Source organism: Bubalus kerabau, chromosome 15 (assembly GCF_029407905.1).
Source record: "Bubalus kerabau isolate K-KA32 ecotype Philippines breed swamp buffalo chromosome 15, PCC_UOA_SB_1v2, whole genome shotgun sequence".
In the NCBI taxonomy this organism is placed as follows: domain Eukaryota; kingdom Metazoa; phylum Chordata; class Mammalia; order Artiodactyla; family Bovidae; genus Bubalus; species Bubalus kerabau.
This window is the reverse complement of record NC_073638.1, coordinates 66,884,584-66,902,149: the sequence shown is the minus strand read 5'-3', so window position 1 is coordinate 66,902,149 and position 17,566 is coordinate 66,884,584. Positions and strand designations below refer to the sequence as shown.

The following is a 17,566-nucleotide window of genomic DNA, read 5'->3' as shown; positions in this document are numbered from 1 at the left end:
CTTTTGTTAGTGGAGACCCAGTTAATATAGTGGGTCTGTGTTATATTTTCAAACAAGGAGAGCAGAGACTTCAGGAACTAAACTATAATCAAGGTATTAGTTTTGTTAGTGGAGACCCAATTAATAGTGCCGAGATTTCTAAAGCTACAGTAGGTGCCTCCTGCCACCTCTCCCACTAAATTAGTGAAAGTGAAAGTCGCTCAGTTGTGTCCGACTCTTTGCAACCCCATGGACTATACAGTCCATGGAATTCTCCAGGCCAGAATACTGGAGTGGGTAGCCTATCCCTTCTCCAGGGGATCTTCCCAACTCAGGGATCGAACCCAGGTCTCCCACTTTACAGGCAGATTCTTTACCAGCTGAGCCACCAGGGAAGCCCAAGAATACTGGAGTGGGTAGACTATCCCTTCCCCAGGGGATCTTCCTGACCCAGGAATCGAACTGGGGTCTCCTGCATTACAGGCGGATTCTTTACCAACTGAGCTACCAGGGAAGACGCCCCCCCGCCCCCCGCCCCACTAAATTATTAAAGACATCTGAATTCCAGGGAAGGAGTGACTTAATTTACTTAGTCATTGATGTGGAAGTTGGAACAAAGACCTATCTGCATCCAGAAGAGACAATTTCCTCCTAGTCTGCTTATTTCAATGGAGAGCAAAGAGCAAGGAAGGTCCATCCTGCCTGAACCCAGCGATTCAAGAAAGCAAAAGAGAAGAGAGAAAGACATGGCCATGCTGTCTTCTCAGGGCAGTGATTGTTAACACATTAACCCTGTGCAACTGAGAGGAGAGGTCAAATAATTGCCAGACTCTCACCAATCAGACAAGTTACTCCTCTTCCCAAGGGAGAGAGTGAGTACAGGATAAGAGAGGCTGAAGCATGCCCTAGAGAAGGAGGAAGAGTGGCAGAAATGTCTGATTGTGTGGATGTGTGGTATGTGACAGGCTGGGGCAGGGGGGATAAGGATCCTCTCAAACAGACTCCCAGGCTGACACTGTGAAGGTGCTATCATAACATGAAATATGCTGAAGGATAGAAAGATGCCAGGATACCAAAAGATGCTGGAGAAACACTGTCCATAAGGCTACTTAGTCCCATGACCTCAAGGTGCTATGTGTTTCCAAGGACCCCGCTTTGGAGATGAAAAAGAAATTCTATTTCCTTTTTGGATTCAAAATGAAGCCAAGAAGAAAGAGGGCTCTAAGCAAAATCAAAGAGGAAAGGCACACAACCCAATGGGATGAGACAGATGCAAACTGGAGTCACTCTAACACCTTCTCTCTAAGCCAACCTTCCTTCTCATGAGCACCACTCCCAGTGGTCTGTGATCTCCTAAGACAGAGACTTCAGAGTCTTAGAGCCAGAAAGGGACAGAGCTAGAGGGAACCTCAGGGGCCACATCAAACTCAGGCCTTTCATTTTATAAACGTTGAACTCAAAGCCCAGAATGGTTCAATGACTTGCCTGAGTTTACATAACTAGGTAGAGGCAGAGCAAGCCTTGGAAGCCAGTGCTCCTGACTGAGCTCCGTCTTCCTCCTTTATTCTCAAATGCGGCCACTCACTAAGTTCTCGCCAGTCCCCATCCCATGTTTCCCCACCTATTGGTTTCTCTGCATGGCCACTCTTCTAATCCAAGCCTAGAACTTCAAGCTCTTTCATCTGAATCACCGCAAAAACGTTCTCATCTTGCAAGCCTTCCGGACTCTTCTCTCCCTCTGTCGCTTGACTCAAAACTGAGCCCCTGCTCTCCTGGGGTGAGCTGCACCATTTTGCCACTGCTCTTTCCCCTTTGCCAGCCAGCCTGTCCTACACGGGGTCTGCTCTTTAGCCTTGGTCTTGGAATGAAGGAGAAGTGGGCAGAGAGCTAAAACTGATCCACAGGGGACATGCAGTATGTGAGAGAAGTAAAGGCTTGTTGTTGCCACTGAGACTTCAGGGGCCTTTTCCATATCCCATGCACTCAGAACAGTGCCTAGCTCAGATTTGGCACTCAAAAGATTTTTTTTTTAACGGAATGATCTCATTGATCCTCTCATTAATCTTAACTTTAGATACTGTTATCATCTCTGTTTGGCAGATGAGAAAACCAAGGCCTAAGGAATTGAAATAGTGGGGCTAAGGTTATATAGCCAGTAGTGATGAGGTTGGAATTCTGACCAGAACCTCTGACCCCAAAGCCTGTATTCTTTACCCAGTGCATCACATTGATTCTTTGAACTCTTAAAGTGATAGAGTATAAAACACACACTCAGTTTTTAATGAATGTTTTATCTTAAAGCTGTCTGATTATTTTGTATATTACATCATTCCTCCGTATCCACAGGGGAATTGATTCCAGGATCTCCCTCAGATACCAAAGTCCACGATGTGCAAGTCCCTTATTTATATATAATAGTGGAGTACACACATATATCCTCCTCTGCCATTTCCGCTTAGTTGCAGGCAGAGTCCATCCTAAAGACGTCTTTACTGACTGATGCTGGTTGATTCAGGACAAGAGTTCACTCTTTACTTCCAGTTCTCATGGAGTCAGAAGGCTGACTTGAGTACTCCTCACCTTGACTCAAGAGCTCCACAGGCAAAGACTGAATTTTAAACAACTTTCAGGTCTGATGGAGATGTAACTTGTAAAGAAGTAGATCACTTCTCCTTTTTCCCAGATGTCAGCCCTGTCACTCAAAGGCAGGTAGGAAGGGAAACGCCTTCTAGAAAGATTGTTTTAAGAGAAGAAAGAGGAAACAGTCAGGCTTCAGCTGGAAAAGCAAGAGTCAGCACAAAAACCCCCTATTTAGGGAACTATCTCACAGTGATACATGTGAGTTCACACCCTGCTTTTCCAGACAGCAGCCTGTGCTACGCTGGCTCAGACAGGCCACCATTCTCCAACTTCATCATCGCAAGGCACACAAGTCCGCAGCTCAAAGGGCGGCCACGGACGTGAAGGCCCCTCTGCAGCCCATCGCTCGCCAAGGACAGGCAAAGAGCACCACCCGAGTCTCTCCACGGTCCTGACAGCACAGTGTACTCCATGCAAAGCTCTCACTGCTGCATCCCCACCCTTCTCAGAAGGCTCACACAGAGCACACGGGGCACGCGTGCAGCTTTAAATGAAAAGAGCCAAGAAACTAGCCTTGAATACTTAGATTAGAAGCCTTCTTTAGCGCAGATGCACCCAGCTGAACTTTTATTTTTTTAAATAGTTATTTACTAAATCATCTATTTATCTATCTATCTATCTTGCTGTAAGCCTACACTGAAGATTTGCAAAGGCAGAAGAAAGAGCTGGTTAAGAATACAGACTCCACAGCCAGATGGCTTTGGTTCAAACCCTGGCTCTGAATCATTCACTGGCTATCTGACCTTGGGCAAACTATGTACTCTTTCTGTGCTTAATTGTCCTCATCTGGAAAATGGGGCCAGTAGCAGCCTCTACCCCTATGGGGCTAGCAAAAGGATTAAATGAAATCATGACACGTAACACTCTTAGAACAGCGCCTGGCCCGTGGTAAGGCCTTATATCAATGTTTGCTATTATGGCCATGATCATTATCATCTAAGGAATAGCCAAGGGTCCACGAGTCCAGGTCAGTCATTTTCCAAGCCTGGAAAGTGCCTAAGTATTGCTCGTGTATACAGTTAGCGAATAGTATAACATACCTGCTATGACTCCTACTAAGATGAAGAAAAACCAAGTTCAGCTGCTACCGTTCACAAACTCACAGGCTGTTGGAGGATAACAAAAGCAGATCGCAAATCACGGCTGAAGGTAAATGACCTGCACCAGGTGACAGACTGACAGTATAGCCCAGTGAATCTAAGGTTTTCCTATTCCAAACCAGACTTCTCTCCACAACTTCGAAAACAGGTTTTGCATAGCTATTTATTCAGATTAATTGTGTGCCCATCACTTTCCAGACACTGAGAGAACAGTGGTGAAAAAGACAAAGCTTTTGCCCTCATGACATTTACTTCCAGTGGGGGGAAAAATAAGTTACATATATAATCCATTTTAACGTAGTGACAAGGATAGCAGAAAGCCAAAGCAGGGAGGGAAGGAAGGAAGGTCCGAAGAGGCAACATTTCATCAGAGGCTTAGAGAATGAGAGGGAATGAGCCGTGTGAAGCTCTGAGGAGAACACCCAGGCAGAAGGGACCCCAAGCACGAAGGCCCTGAAGTGAAGGACCGTCCCCTCTGTCTGAAGGACAGTGAGAGAGCTGTGTGGCTGCAGTGAGGACGGGGGTGAACAGCAGGCGTGAGGATGGTAGAACCCCCTCCTGTGTGACTTTATAGGTCCTCTTCCTCCAGGGGATTCCGAAGCAAACTCCAGACATGATATATTTCATCTTGGGGCATTCTAAATAATTAGATGACCTCCTTTGTATCCCAAGAGAACATTTCAGTATCTATGTGCAGAATGGATTGGGCGGGAGCAGGGGGCGGTTACAGTGAGGGGAAAGATGAGTAAGAGTAGCCATAAGGGAATGCCAGTAGAATGCCTGCAGAGAAATTATGTGGCCTGGACCAGTATGGAGAGTGGGTGGCGGAGAGAAGTTCTTGGATGTGATGTATAGGTGAGGGTAAATCTGACAAAATTTATTGATTAATTGGATGTGGAATGTGAAGAAAAGAGAGATATTGAGTATTACTCTTAGGTTACTGGCTTGAGACATGATGATGCCATTTACTGAGAAGGAGAAGTCAAGGGTAGAACACACTGGAGAGGGAGGAGAAAAGCAAGAGCGATGTTTTGAACAAAAGCAGCTGTGAGGGCTAAGGCACAGGACAGGGAACAAGAAGGCCTTACTGCAAGTTCTGACTCCAGGCGCCTCTATTTCTAGCTGGGCGACCCTGAACAGATCACTTACTGTCATTGAACTTTCTCATCTGTGTAACATGGGGGTAAGCAAAACTACATCTCAGGTTTGTTTGAATAAGGAAATAAGATGTCTATGTTGTTAAGTCACCAAATTGAGTCCAACTCTTTTGTGACCCTGTGGACTGTAGCCCACCAGGCTCCTTGTCTATGGAGTTTTCTAGGCAAGAATACTGGAGTGGGTTGCCATTTCCTTCTCCAGGGGATCTTCCCAAGCCAGGAAGCAAACCCACATCTCCTGTTCATCAGGCTGATTATTTATTGCTGAGCCACCTGTGTATATCATGTAAATTGTAAAGGTGCTGAATCAAAGGTAACGTACCTGTTTCTTTTGTTACTTCTGATAAATGTCTGTTTAAATAATTCAGATATGAACCTCAGGTTATGTCTTAAATAGTATTATGAAAAGGCTTATCCTTATGTCATTTTGCTTGTTTCATGCTTATACTTTGGAAGGGCATGGAGCATCATTGACATTTCTTATTTGCATTTATTATATACTGTTATTCACATATGTTGTCTCAATCGTGAATACAGACAGAATGGGTGCTCTATGGCCCCTAAATGACTGATGACAAAATGAAGGACAGAGAAGTTCTATCAAAGACCTGACATCCTAGTCTCACGGCCTTCCTCTCTTTAAGTCAGGATACTGCAATCCTGGTATATAATCCACTTGGCATTAGGGCCGGGTCACACTGGGGCAATCTCTGACACACAGAATCCTTTTTTCTTTTTTTAAATTTTATTTTATTTTTAAACTTTACAAAATTGTATTAGTTTTGCCAAATATCAAAATGAATCCGCCACAGACCTAGCATGTAACAGCTTGAAAGATACTTCTATACATATAAATTTTCTTGGTTCCCTCAACTTGTGATTAAGCCTGGCACTATCATATGACAAAAGGATACACTCACTTTATCCACTGACCTAAAACTGGAAAAACGGCACGTTTCCGTATTGCGCTGTATTTAGTAACATTCCGTGTCATTGTCTGTTTCAGTCATTCACTCAACCAATATCTGAGAGTCTGCTCTGTACTACATAATATGCTGGGTGCTTGGGATATGTAGGAATTACAACTTTTTTATTGTTAAGAGTGAAAGGAATTATGTTATTAAGACCAGAAGAACAAAAAACTGATTTATGATAGATAAGTTATTTTTGAAAGGAATCACGGACATCCAAGTCTCATTTTCATGTCAATTAAAAAAATTCCCAGTGGCCCTCTTCAGATTTTCTTTTCCCAGGAAGGTGTATCCGTTTCCATTATTTGAACCTCTGATAGCTACACTCCCATTTGTATTGGACATAAATTAATAATAGTAGAGAAATGGTTCAGAAGACCTAGCTTTTTAAAAATACAACAAGATTTCAACCTAAGAGTTGCGGACTCCTACTACAACTGTCTTTCGTCTCTTATACTCTCTTTCTAGATGGCAATTCATCAGCAACAGTTCTTAATATCTAGTGGACGATGAGCCACATTCCTCCAGCTGAGGAACACTGGTGCTAAAGGGTATTTATGTGATAGGGGATAAAAGATTCTTATGGTCAAGAAGTTTGGGAATGCTGGGTTAAACAAAGTAAGTCAGTCTTACTATTTATAGGAGTGCTTAAAGCCTTTATTATGCCATGGTACTTGTGGAACTTCAAGAGCTGGGTAAATAAGCGGCATTTGCCAGACTTATTGGATCCTAGAACCCTAGTTTAAAAGACTAAGTCAACAACTCAGATTATCAGTGTTCAGTCTAATATACTTGGAAGCCCAGGATTGGGGGATTTCCATTTATAACTGCACGTGACGAGCATCTTTTTTAGTAAGGTGCTGATTCTTTAAGACTGGGGAGAGTTGAACAGAGAACAGATGTATGGCTCTGAAATGGGGAGGAGAGACCAACTGCTATAAGGTAAGCACCAAGCAAAAAGGGACTGTTTTGGCTTTTGATTTCCATGACAGTTTCAACATCTAGCACTGCCTGGCACATAACAGACATTGGATATAATTTATTTTAATAAATGGTAAGTGGAATGAAACCTACAGAAATATAAAAAAAGGTTATATAAATTTCAGAATGAGTGACTATGTTGTTTTTCTGTCTTCAATGATTTCCATTTCTATATCTAGACTCCTAGACAGTGCTTAATTTATTTTCTTAGAACAAAAGACTGAGAATTATTCCAACTGCCTTTGGCATCATGACCCTGCAATAATCTAATAAGAAAGGTTACACTGCTTTTTGTAGGTGACCGCACATTAATGAGATCTCCTTGAAGTAATCCCGCTTCCATTATGCAGACAAAATTACATTTTCCAGCAAAATTATTGTGTCAGTCGAGCTCCCAAATTCTGATATTAATTGTTTCATTTGCAAAGGCAACATCAACTTACTAGTTTGTCAAATCTCTGACAAACTGAAGGGAAGCTCATTGTTTTAAGCAGTGATTATCAATCTAAGTCTCTCTTGTATTCTGTCTTTTACACATTTTCCTACTAGCCAGAAGGACTGGGCAAGCTTTAGTTCTTGTAATAGGTTTTAAGAGAAGAATTAATGGCTTTCTTTAAGATGTGTTTTTAAATTACATACCATTTACCTTCTTCAGTCTTTACTTGAGATTTCAGAGTATAAGCTCTTTGAGGGCTATGTGGACCATGAGTGCTTTGCTGAAAACTATATTCTGCACACCAAAGAACAACGCCTGGAACAATGCGCTGTAGGTACTGCATGAACGTCATGTTTCTCCTTTCACTGAGACTCACTGTTTTAAAGTAAAATCTTTCTCTCTCCCTTCCCCACATTTTCTCCCTCTCCCCTCCCCCCTGCCAACTCTTTATTTATTTCTCTCTCATATCATGTATGTGCATTATACACACATACTCTGGAATACAGGGAGGTCTTGCTATATACGCTATGGCATTTTTCCCATGAAAAATACATAAAGCATGGAAGTTTGGTGAAAATCTATCTTTAGAGGAGTTTTGGACAGTTACTTTGCATTGTGCAATGTCAGCTCCTCATCCAAGCCTTAACCTGCCCTGAGCCACAGAACAAGTCTGGAAGAAATCCTGACTCACACTTAGGTCATCTGATCAGAGCTGATCTGTGACACAGGGCTAATCTGTGAACCATGAGTCTGACAGATCTCAAACCCACGACAGGACATTCTCCAGCACTGCTTATCTAGTAATTTTTATTTTGTAGCTTATCTTTATTCTACTAGAAAAAAAATATTGTCCTTTTTATTGTAAACTGTTTGCATCTACTTAAGCCTGATTTTACTCTAGATTGGGACCATGACATCCCCACAGAGTACTATAGGTTTTACTTTAAAAACACAAATCAATAGGATAATAGGATTCAGTACATTGCTTTACTAGCTCTGTGACCTTGGGTAAAGCACTGAACATGTGTAAGTCTGATATGAGAATAAGAACAGCACCATTGTCCCAGGCTGCTGTAGGATTACATGAGATAGATGATCCATGTGGAATGCTTAGCTCACGTTCATTATTGCGGTCTCTGGGGAGTTGACAGATGAATAGCCATGATGATCAATGACCTTAACAAGTCCATCACCTCTGTAAAAATAAGCTACTCTCCCGGATTCCATCCACGGAAGTAGAAGCTCACAGTGGGTACACCTTGTGGGTCTTGTTTTATCTCCAGGCATGAATTCCTCCTGCAGAGTTTAGATAACATTTCTGGATTGCTGCTGGTTGGGTGATGTCATTTAGGGTAGTCATTTATCTGGCCCCCTGCATTTCTTTCTTACAGCCTATATAACTTCCTTTTTCCTTATTTGGTAGTTAAAGAGTCTTGATTGGCTGCGGACTCGACCCTTCATTTTCATTTATCAAAAATTCCTAACCAGAAGGGATGAGTGCTGAGCTCCAGGGGCATGCTGAGCTGGGGTGTCTGTGCCTGGCCTTTTTATCTGTGCAGCTTGCTGGTAATTGCTAAGTTTTCCCTCCTGAAACAATTATCCCCCCATTTCTCTCCCCACCTCCACCCCACCCCCCAGTTAATTATCAGTTCTGGAATTAAACTGCTTGCCGCTCCTGCCGTTGTCATGGCAACAGTTGGCCTGCACCTGCCACTGGGTGAACAGTGGCTCTTTCAGAAGAGGCGATGGCAGTTGCTGGCTCCACAAAGCCAGGGAGTAAACTAATGTTTACCTGTCTGGGGAGAGAAGTTTCTGTTCATTCCACCTTAGGCAGTTTCCTGGCAAGTTCCACCTCGACTTCGGCCTCATACAAACTGCTGTTGGCATTCAATAAAGAAAATGAAAACAACATTTTCTGATAAAAATGCCAAATCCCTGTTGGCTTGTCACCATTCCATCCATTAACTTTACTTATTGCCAGCCAAGATGTTGGAAGATACGGACCTTCCATCTCCTGAGAATGAGAGTATGTAGTGTGCAGGTTAAAAGCACAGAATTTTAAGCCTGACAGATTTGGGTTCTAATCCTTTCTAACTGTGTGACCATTGCCTAAGAACTTCTTGTAATATCAATTTCTTCATCTGTAAAAAGGGGATGGGAATAACTAAACTTAACAGAGGTTTTTTTTTTTTTTAAAGCTTTGAAATAATATATGTAGGTCTGACTCCTATTTTAGGTACAACACATAAGCAGGTATCACTATGACAGCTGCTTAGGTGCTAATCCTGAATAGCCCTGAAAGTCAGGGCAAAGTTGGCAGCTAGGTCGGTTTTAACCGGTCCTTGTCTGAGTGGCAGTATCTGCGAAGTAGGATAATATGGTACACTGCCCCACAGCATCTGAACCAATGCATCTAGCAGCCACGGACAGCTGAGAAATGCTTCTTTGCCTACCTTCTCTGTAATTCTGTCAGCTCCTCCCTCTCTACACTGTTTTTCTCACGCTCAGTCTCACTTTCCTTTAAATAGAATTGATAGAACCAGGGAGGGAAGGAGGCATGTACTCACCAAGGAAACAAAACACTTTTCTGTTTTACAACCACATTACAACCTACAGGGAACAATTGGTAGTGGTACTAAGAAGTGGGGGAATGAGGCATTTATGTAAGGAAGTCTTTTTCTTTCCTAATACCCCTGCTTCTGGCTAAAGAAGTCTTTTTATTTTTATTTTTTTTTAATGAACCTACAACCACTCACAGTTAGGTCCCAGGCCCAAATAGGACAGGCACAAGAGTACTGTTCCTTGGCCAAGACGTCACCATTTAGGGTATCCCAGTCTTAGCTCAGCCTTTGGCCACCTTCTTCATGTTCTGAAGCTCCCTCCTTGTAGTTCTAGTTTTAAAGAAACCTGCACGCAGTGACTCCAAAACTTCATACCATCTTGAAAAGAAAAAGCCCCAAACAAAAAACATGCCAGCTTCTGCTCCCAGCATCTGGTACAGACACCTGCTGTGGGTTTCTAGGTAAAGAGGTGAATGCAGTTCAGCCATGCAGAGCTTACAGAAAAAGGAAGGCTCCTTGGAAGTTATGGGGAAAGAGAATTATTCACCTCTTGCCTGCCTCTCACTGAGAGGTAGTAAGAAGATGCTAGAGACCAGAAGGTTTCTCCTAAAGTGAAAAAGACACCACTAATGACATCTGGCTGTGGCTGCCAGGGGTGAGGAGGGGGCAGAACCAAGGACATCAAATTTACTTATTCTTAAAACACAGACTGGAGTTTTGTGACTCCCTAACATCTATCACTGGCTTAGTGCCAGTCCAAACTGTTTATGAAGATTAAACAAGGAAGAAGAGAATTAGGCTCCAACCAGACTATTCAGCACCGGATCTAACTCAGGGATACCTGTGACATCAATTTAGTTCTTTGACTAGCTTCTAAGAAACATCTAGAGCCTTAAATCTGTTCGGAAAATGCTGGTGCTTTAGTATTCCTTATCTCCATTAATTTAGAAAGAACCAGGAATCTAGTCTCCAAATTTGGCTTTAAGTTAGCGGATTCATTTTGATATTTGGCAAAACTAATACAATTATGTAAAGTTTAAAAATAAAATAAAATTAAAAAAAAATAAAATAAAACTAATAGCTAAAAAAAAAATAAGTTAGAGGAAGGTGGGAGCTGTCAAAACAGGTATAAATAAGATAAAAACAAAAAATTTCCTTTTACAACTATACCTCAGTTGCTTTTCTATATAAAGAAGAAACCCAAAAGAAGAATACTTTCAATGCTTCATAAACTACATGTCCTTTCAGTATAGCTGAAGATGTGCAATTTGATGGAAAAACTGAGGCACAGAAAAAGCAAACAATTTACACATAACAACTCATGAGCTATGACTACAGGAGGAGACCCCTACGATTCAAAAGTCCATCCATTTCTTCTATGAATAGGGAGGGCATTGCTGTACTCAAGAGGCAAAGCCAACAGGAAGTGGTATAAACCATCTGGTGCCTCAAATGGCACACAAGACCCTGGGCAAGGGAGACTCAGCCACCCTTTAGTCCCACCTCCTGCCTCAGGCCAGTCATGCAGTTACTCACCCTTTACCACACAGCACGAGAGTTTACATCCCTCTGAGCCTTCAGAAGGCCTGATCTCTGTGCTTGCACGGCCTTCCCATCCTGTCTGTCTAGAAAAGCTAATCCCTACACCCATCCTTCAAAGCCAGCACAAACGCTGTTTTTTCTGATTCTCTATTTTGAGTTAGTTGTACCTGATTCTACATCCAACATCTTTATTGTAGAGAATCATTGTACTGTAGTGGTCAAGAGCCCGCAGTCTCAAATCAGAGTACTTGAATTTGAATACTGGCTCTACCACTTTTCAGCTGAGTGACCTTGTTAGTGTACATACAACATTTCTGCAACTCGGTTTTCTCATTCAGATGAGAAGTGAAGATAATGTATTAACCACTTATTAGGACTGTTGTGAGAAATTAAAAAAAATGTTTAAAGTACTTTCTGATACATTGGAAAAGACCCTGATGCTGGGAAAGATTGCAGGCAAAAGGAGAGGGGCAGCAGAGGATGAGACGGTTGGATGGCACCACTGATGTTACTGTTGCTCAGCTGCTAAGTCGTGTCTGACTCTCTGCAACCCCTTGGATGCAGCGCTGCAGTCAGGGTCCTCTGTCCCCCACTATGTCCCAGAGTTGGCTCAAATTCACGTTCATTTAGTTAGTGATGCCATTCAACCATCTCATCCTCCGTCATCCCCTTCTTCCTCCAGTCCTCAATCTTTCCCAGCATCAACAATGTAGTTGGCATTCAATAAATGCTTTTTTATAATATAATTTATAATTATAATTACTATATTGCCCTTACATGTGAAATTAAAATTGTTTACTTAGTTCTCTCTTTTGAACTAGACTTTGAGATCTTCAAATACAGAGCCAAAGTCTGTCTTCATCTTCATATCTCTGAGGCCTAGCATGGGGCCTGGCAACAGAGTAGACAATTGAAAATGTTTCTGAACAAACAAATGAAAAAATTCCTCTGCAATTTTACTTGCTAAAGAGATAAGGGAACAGAACTCCTAAAAGTGACTGTTATTCTGATGAGCTCTGAGGTCAAGCATATAAACAAGGTAAGCCTGCCAAGCATCATAAGTACACACTGGATGGCAAACCAAAGTTGATTTAGCATAAAACCACACTATGAAAAGTGACATCCAGGTCTCTTCCTCCTGGGCCTTTTTTTCTTAGCATTTTGAAGCCAAAAAAAGGCAGGCTGCTCCTAGCTAGCACTCCCACTGTAAGGTAGGTAGAATAAGCTAGAGTCACCTTGGCTGAATTTTCCAGCTGTGAATGGATTCTCTGGTTATTGGCGAATATGCACAAAATAAAATAGAGCTGTGGCTCTCACAGGCAAATATATGAAAATCAATTACTTTAGGAAGAAGGCCTGCTTTTATTAAAGATAGGCAGTACAATGCCTTGCATGGCTTCATCCTTCATCCGGGTGAGGAGAGGATGAACAAGTCACATCAGCAGAGGAAAACTAAGTCAGCTCAGGCTCCATAAGAGGGAAATGTGACAGCAAAGACGCTCTCTGTGCTGAAGACCAACTTAGACGTTAGAGCCCCACGTGAGGATAAGAGGCAATCCTGACAGTTCCACTCCATGTCCCAAGTATCAGAGCCATTTTCTTTGGCTTCCACCTAGGTCTTCTTAAATGAAGACAATGTAAATACCAAACCACAAATTTACCATCCGAGGATAAAAATGTATCACTGACTTAGTGCCCTCCTATCTCTACAAACTAAGTAATTAGGAAGAGAAATGCCAGATCTGAGGACATGCATATAGTTGTTATTTTAGGGCATGGGGGGAAAGAATACCTAGTATATAGAACCAAGAAAATTTTTAAAGAAACAAAATTGAGAAATGTAGAGGAAAAAACCGTACCAAATTATAGAATCTATAATCTGCTATAAGCAATTATTTTCATTTCATATTTGATATATGACTGTATTCCTACACACACTATATTCCCAAAAACTGGGGCTAGAGTAGGGCAAAGAAGGGCTAGTATTTACAGGAAAATAAAACCCAGCTACACAGAGACAAAGAGGTTAAATGACTTGCCCAGGGTCACTCAGTCGGTCCCCTACCAAGAATAGCAGGTAGGTCTGCTGACTCTCCCTGAGCTCCTACTTCCTCAGAACTGCTGTTTGTTGGATCACAGAATCAGCATGGTCAGATTCACACTGATCTCAGCGGGGGCTCTTTGCCTGAATAAGAGCCAGCTCTGAAGATGAAAAATTCTACAGAAATCCTCAGTATGGCTGTTACCATTTAAAACGCCATTTTCCTTTTAGTTAAAAGAAAAAAAAAATCAGAGAAAATCTCGATAGCAAATGAAAATTTAATATTGATCTTGCTACTTTCTCCTCAGAACACACGGGTTTAAGGGTCCTTCCCTCTCTGACTTCCTCCCACTACACAACAGCTTTCAAGGCAGCAGAACCTATTGCCGCCTCCTCTCCTTGAATATATATTACTTCTCAGCAGGCTCCAACAGGAGTAGAGAAGGAGCCAATCTGTGAGGGAGCAAACACAAGATCTCCCATAATAGCATAGAGAAGACAGAAAATTGCTGCCAAAAGTGTAAATTGCTTTTTTTTCCCTTTGGCTTGGAAAAAAAAAAATCACTATGGGCTTTAAAGATACCCTCTTAAAAGGTGATTCCACAGTGGTTAATATCCATGTTCTACATATTAGGACTTCTGTTCCTCCACTTCCTCCAAGAATCCTTGTCATCTGTATAACTGTATCACGGATTTGAAGAGGGACTACCACCGAGAAGCAAGAGGCAGCTAATTCTGCAGGGTCAAAGGAAGGCTTGGTTGCTTGCTCCCAAGGGAGTCTAAAAGCAACCCTTTTACTGCTGACCCTCAGGGGGCATTGTGTGAGGATGAGATGAAGAAATAGCCCCTTACAGTGACAGAGGCTAAGGAGAGGAAAAGTAGCCTGCAGAACACAGAGGCCGTAACATTTGAACGTCAAGGCAAGTAAGAACTCCCAGGTTAGAGGAATGAGATCAAAGTGATGCTCTGACAAGTGAGTGTGAATCCTCATGCCTTTCATTCAGGGTCACAGAGAGAAGTGGGCTGGCCCCTGGGAGATAGTACGCATCATGGCTGAGGGCATGAGCTCTGAAACCAGACTAGATTTAAATCCTAGCTCTGCTTCTACTAGCTATGTGATCCAGGGCAAGTTAATCTTTCTGAGTGTTCATTTCCTCTCTTTTACAAGTGGGATAATAGCTCCATCATAAGCTTTACATGAGAGTTAAAAGGGAATATATAAAAAACACTTGTGCACAGTAAAACTTTAAAAAATGGTATCTTTGATTATCATTGTTGTTAACTAGTAGGAAAAGTACACAACAGAATTCAGAACAAGGAACAGACATGACCAAAAGCACAAATACTTGGCCACCTCAAATCTCACGAGGTTGGAAAAGTGAAAAGAGAAAAGAAGGCAGGGAGACTCTAGCGGGCAGGAATGGAGGAAAATATAGATCTATTTCAGACAAATATGTTTCAAAAGGACAGGATATTTCCTTTGTTCCGACCACCATAGAGAGTGGTTGGAATCCGTTTCTCCCTGGACTTCTGTGCAGAGTGGGGAAGGAGCTGTGTGGTAAGAATACTAGCAAAGGAGACAGGTGTGAAACTCTGAGCAGACCTGGAACACAGCGTCTCCAGATTCATGTCTCTTCCATCCCCCATGTGGGGAGACCCACACTTCCGTCTGTCTTCCTTACACATCAAACTCTCATTTAACACCGTCAGCAATACAGAAACCTTTGGAACAAAACTCTGGCTTACTGAGATGGTAAAGTGTATATCATAAATGTGAGAAATTTCAGATCAAAGGCAATCTGCCCTGAGGTGTTAATTGGAATAAACTGAGCCAAATGGTAGTTCAACGCAAACTGAATGGAACCAGGTAGGAATTTAAAGGGTAAAAGGAAAATTTGACTCCTCTTTCTGCCATACTGGAACACACTTTTTCAAGTGCTCATTTTACCAAATAAGTTCCAGTCCAACAGATCCCTACTGACATCCATGGCAGCTTGGCTTGAGGGAGAAAGCTTGATATCTTGGTTGCTAGTAAAGAAACTATTTGTTGTTATTTAGTTGCTAATTCGTGTCTGACTCTTTTGCGACCCCCCCATGGGCTGCTGCCTGCCAGGCTCCTTTGTCCTGGAATTCTCCAGCCAAGAATTCTGGAATGGGTTGCCATTTCCTCCTTCAAGGATCTTCCAGACCCAGGGATCACACTCACATCTCCTGCATTGGCAGGTGGATTCTTTACCACTGAGCCACCAGGGAAGCCCAAAGAAACTCTAAACACTTCACCACTATCTTGTCAAAATGACAGGAAGGAATCTGCAATTAAATTCTGAAACCAGTATCTCATACTGAACAGTATCTCTGAAGGGAGTTAATCTCTTCATAAGGTCCCTTCATAAGGTCAACATGACTCTGGCATGTCATAAAGACAAGATGAACGTGGCCATCCTAACCAGACACGCACAGAAATGCCATTTCTATATGCAGAATATGTACACTACATCGGCTGAAGGGTTTTCTTTATATTGGTCTTGCTTGAATCCTCTCTCTGGGGAAGAAAATGTCTAGTAGGACTCTGCTTTGTCTGGATTTTAAGGAGCTAGAGCTAGTTTTGAGAGAAGAGGTGGAGTTTTTCTAAACCAAAGGTTTACAGATAATCTGATGAGTTTGTCTAAACCAAAGGTCTGTGTAAAATGGTGAAAAATTAGTCAATAACTAGAGAAGATGTTGATATAGGCTCCCATCATCACGAACCTGGTCTAACTAGTCTCCCAGGCTCTGAAACACCTCCCATTCATTTCCCTTTCTGCATGCAGACGAGCATGCAGACAAGACTTCCAAAATGCAAATCTACTCAGGTTGAATTCATGTTTTAAATTATTTAATGCCCTCCCATTTCAAGAGGCCTGTGAGGGCCCTCAGTGAGCTGGACTCTGCTTTCTTTCCTCCACTCTTCTCTTGTCTAGAGCTATTCCCTGAGTTGTTCCCGTCCCTGGAACAGCCCTGTCTCTGCCTCTCCCCTGACTGCCTCCTCATCCTTCAGACCTCCGTTTACACAAAATCTTTTCTGGCTCAGTTCAGTTCAGTTCAGTCGCTCAGTCATGTCTGACTCTCTGCCATCCCATGAATTGCAGCACGCCAGGCCTCCCTGTCCATCACCAACTCCCAGAGTTCACCCAAACTCATGTCCATCGAGTCGGTGATGCCATCCAGCCATCTCATCCTCTGTTGTCCCCTTCTCCTCCTGCCCCCAATCCCTCCCAGCATCAGAGTCTTTTCCAATGAGTCAACTCTTCTCATGAGGTGGCCAAAGTACAGGAGTTTCAGCCTCAACATCAGTCCCTCCAATGAACACCCAGGACTGGTCTCCTTTAGGATGGACTGGTTGGATCTCTTTGCAGGCCAAGGGACTCTCAAGAGTCTTCTCCAACACCACAGTTCAAAAGCATCAATTCTTTGGCGCTCACCTTTCTTCACAGTCCAACTCTCACATCCATACATGACCACAGGAAAAACCATAGCCTTGACTAGACGGACCTTTGTTGGCAAAGTAATGTCTCTGCTTTTCAATATGCTATCAAGGTTAGTCATAACTTTCCTTCCAGGGAGTAAGCGTCTTTTAATTTCATGGCTACAATCATCATCTGCAGTGATTTTGGAGCCTCCCAAATAAAGTCTGACACTGTTTCCACTGTTTCCCCATCTATTTCCCATGATGTGATGGGACCGGATGCCATGATCTTCATTTTCTGAATGTTGAGCTTTAAGCCAACTTTTTCACTCTCCACTTTCACTTTCATCAAGAGGCTCTTTAGTTCCTCTTCACTTTCTGCCATAAGGGTGGTGTCATCTGCATATCTGAGGTGATTGATATTTCTCCCAGCAATCTTGATTCCAGCTTGTGTTTCTTCCAGCCCAGCGTTTCTCATGAGGTACTCTGCATAGAAGTTAAATAAGCAGGGTGACAATATACAGCCTTGATGTACTCCTTTTCCTATTTAGAACCAGTCTGTTGTTCCATGTCCAGTTCTAACTGTTGCTTCCTGATCTGCATACAGATTTCTCAAGAGGCAGGTCAGGTGGTCTGGTATTCCCATCTCTTCCAGAATTTTCCACAGTTAATTGTGATCCACACAGTCATAGGCTCTGGCATTGTCAATAAAG

The 17,566-nt window shown here is 42.6% G+C and overlaps 1 protein-coding gene across 4 annotated transcripts in view; it reads right to left on the bottom strand.

Moving 5' to 3' along the window:
• The window catches only part of TRIM44 (tripartite motif containing 44), a 109,996-nt gene that overhangs the window by 34,084 nt on the left and 58,346 nt on the right, over positions 1-17,566 (bottom strand). The window contains exons 5-6 of one of the 4 annotated variants that reach the window (XM_055549312.1): positions 9,057-9,141; positions 8,140-8,560 (exon numbers count right to left, since the gene is read on the bottom strand). The exons of 2 other annotated variants lie outside the window; for them this stretch is intronic. In XM_055549312.1, the coding sequence (XP_055405287.1) occupies positions 9,081-9,141 (61 nt within the window). In that variant the 3' untranslated portion in view covers positions 8,140-8,560; positions 9,057-9,080. Of the gene's footprint in view, positions 1-2,688; positions 2,708-8,139; positions 8,561-9,056; positions 9,142-17,566 lie in introns of those variants that run through there. One more of the 4 variants, XM_055549317.1, reaches the window with a different exon arrangement.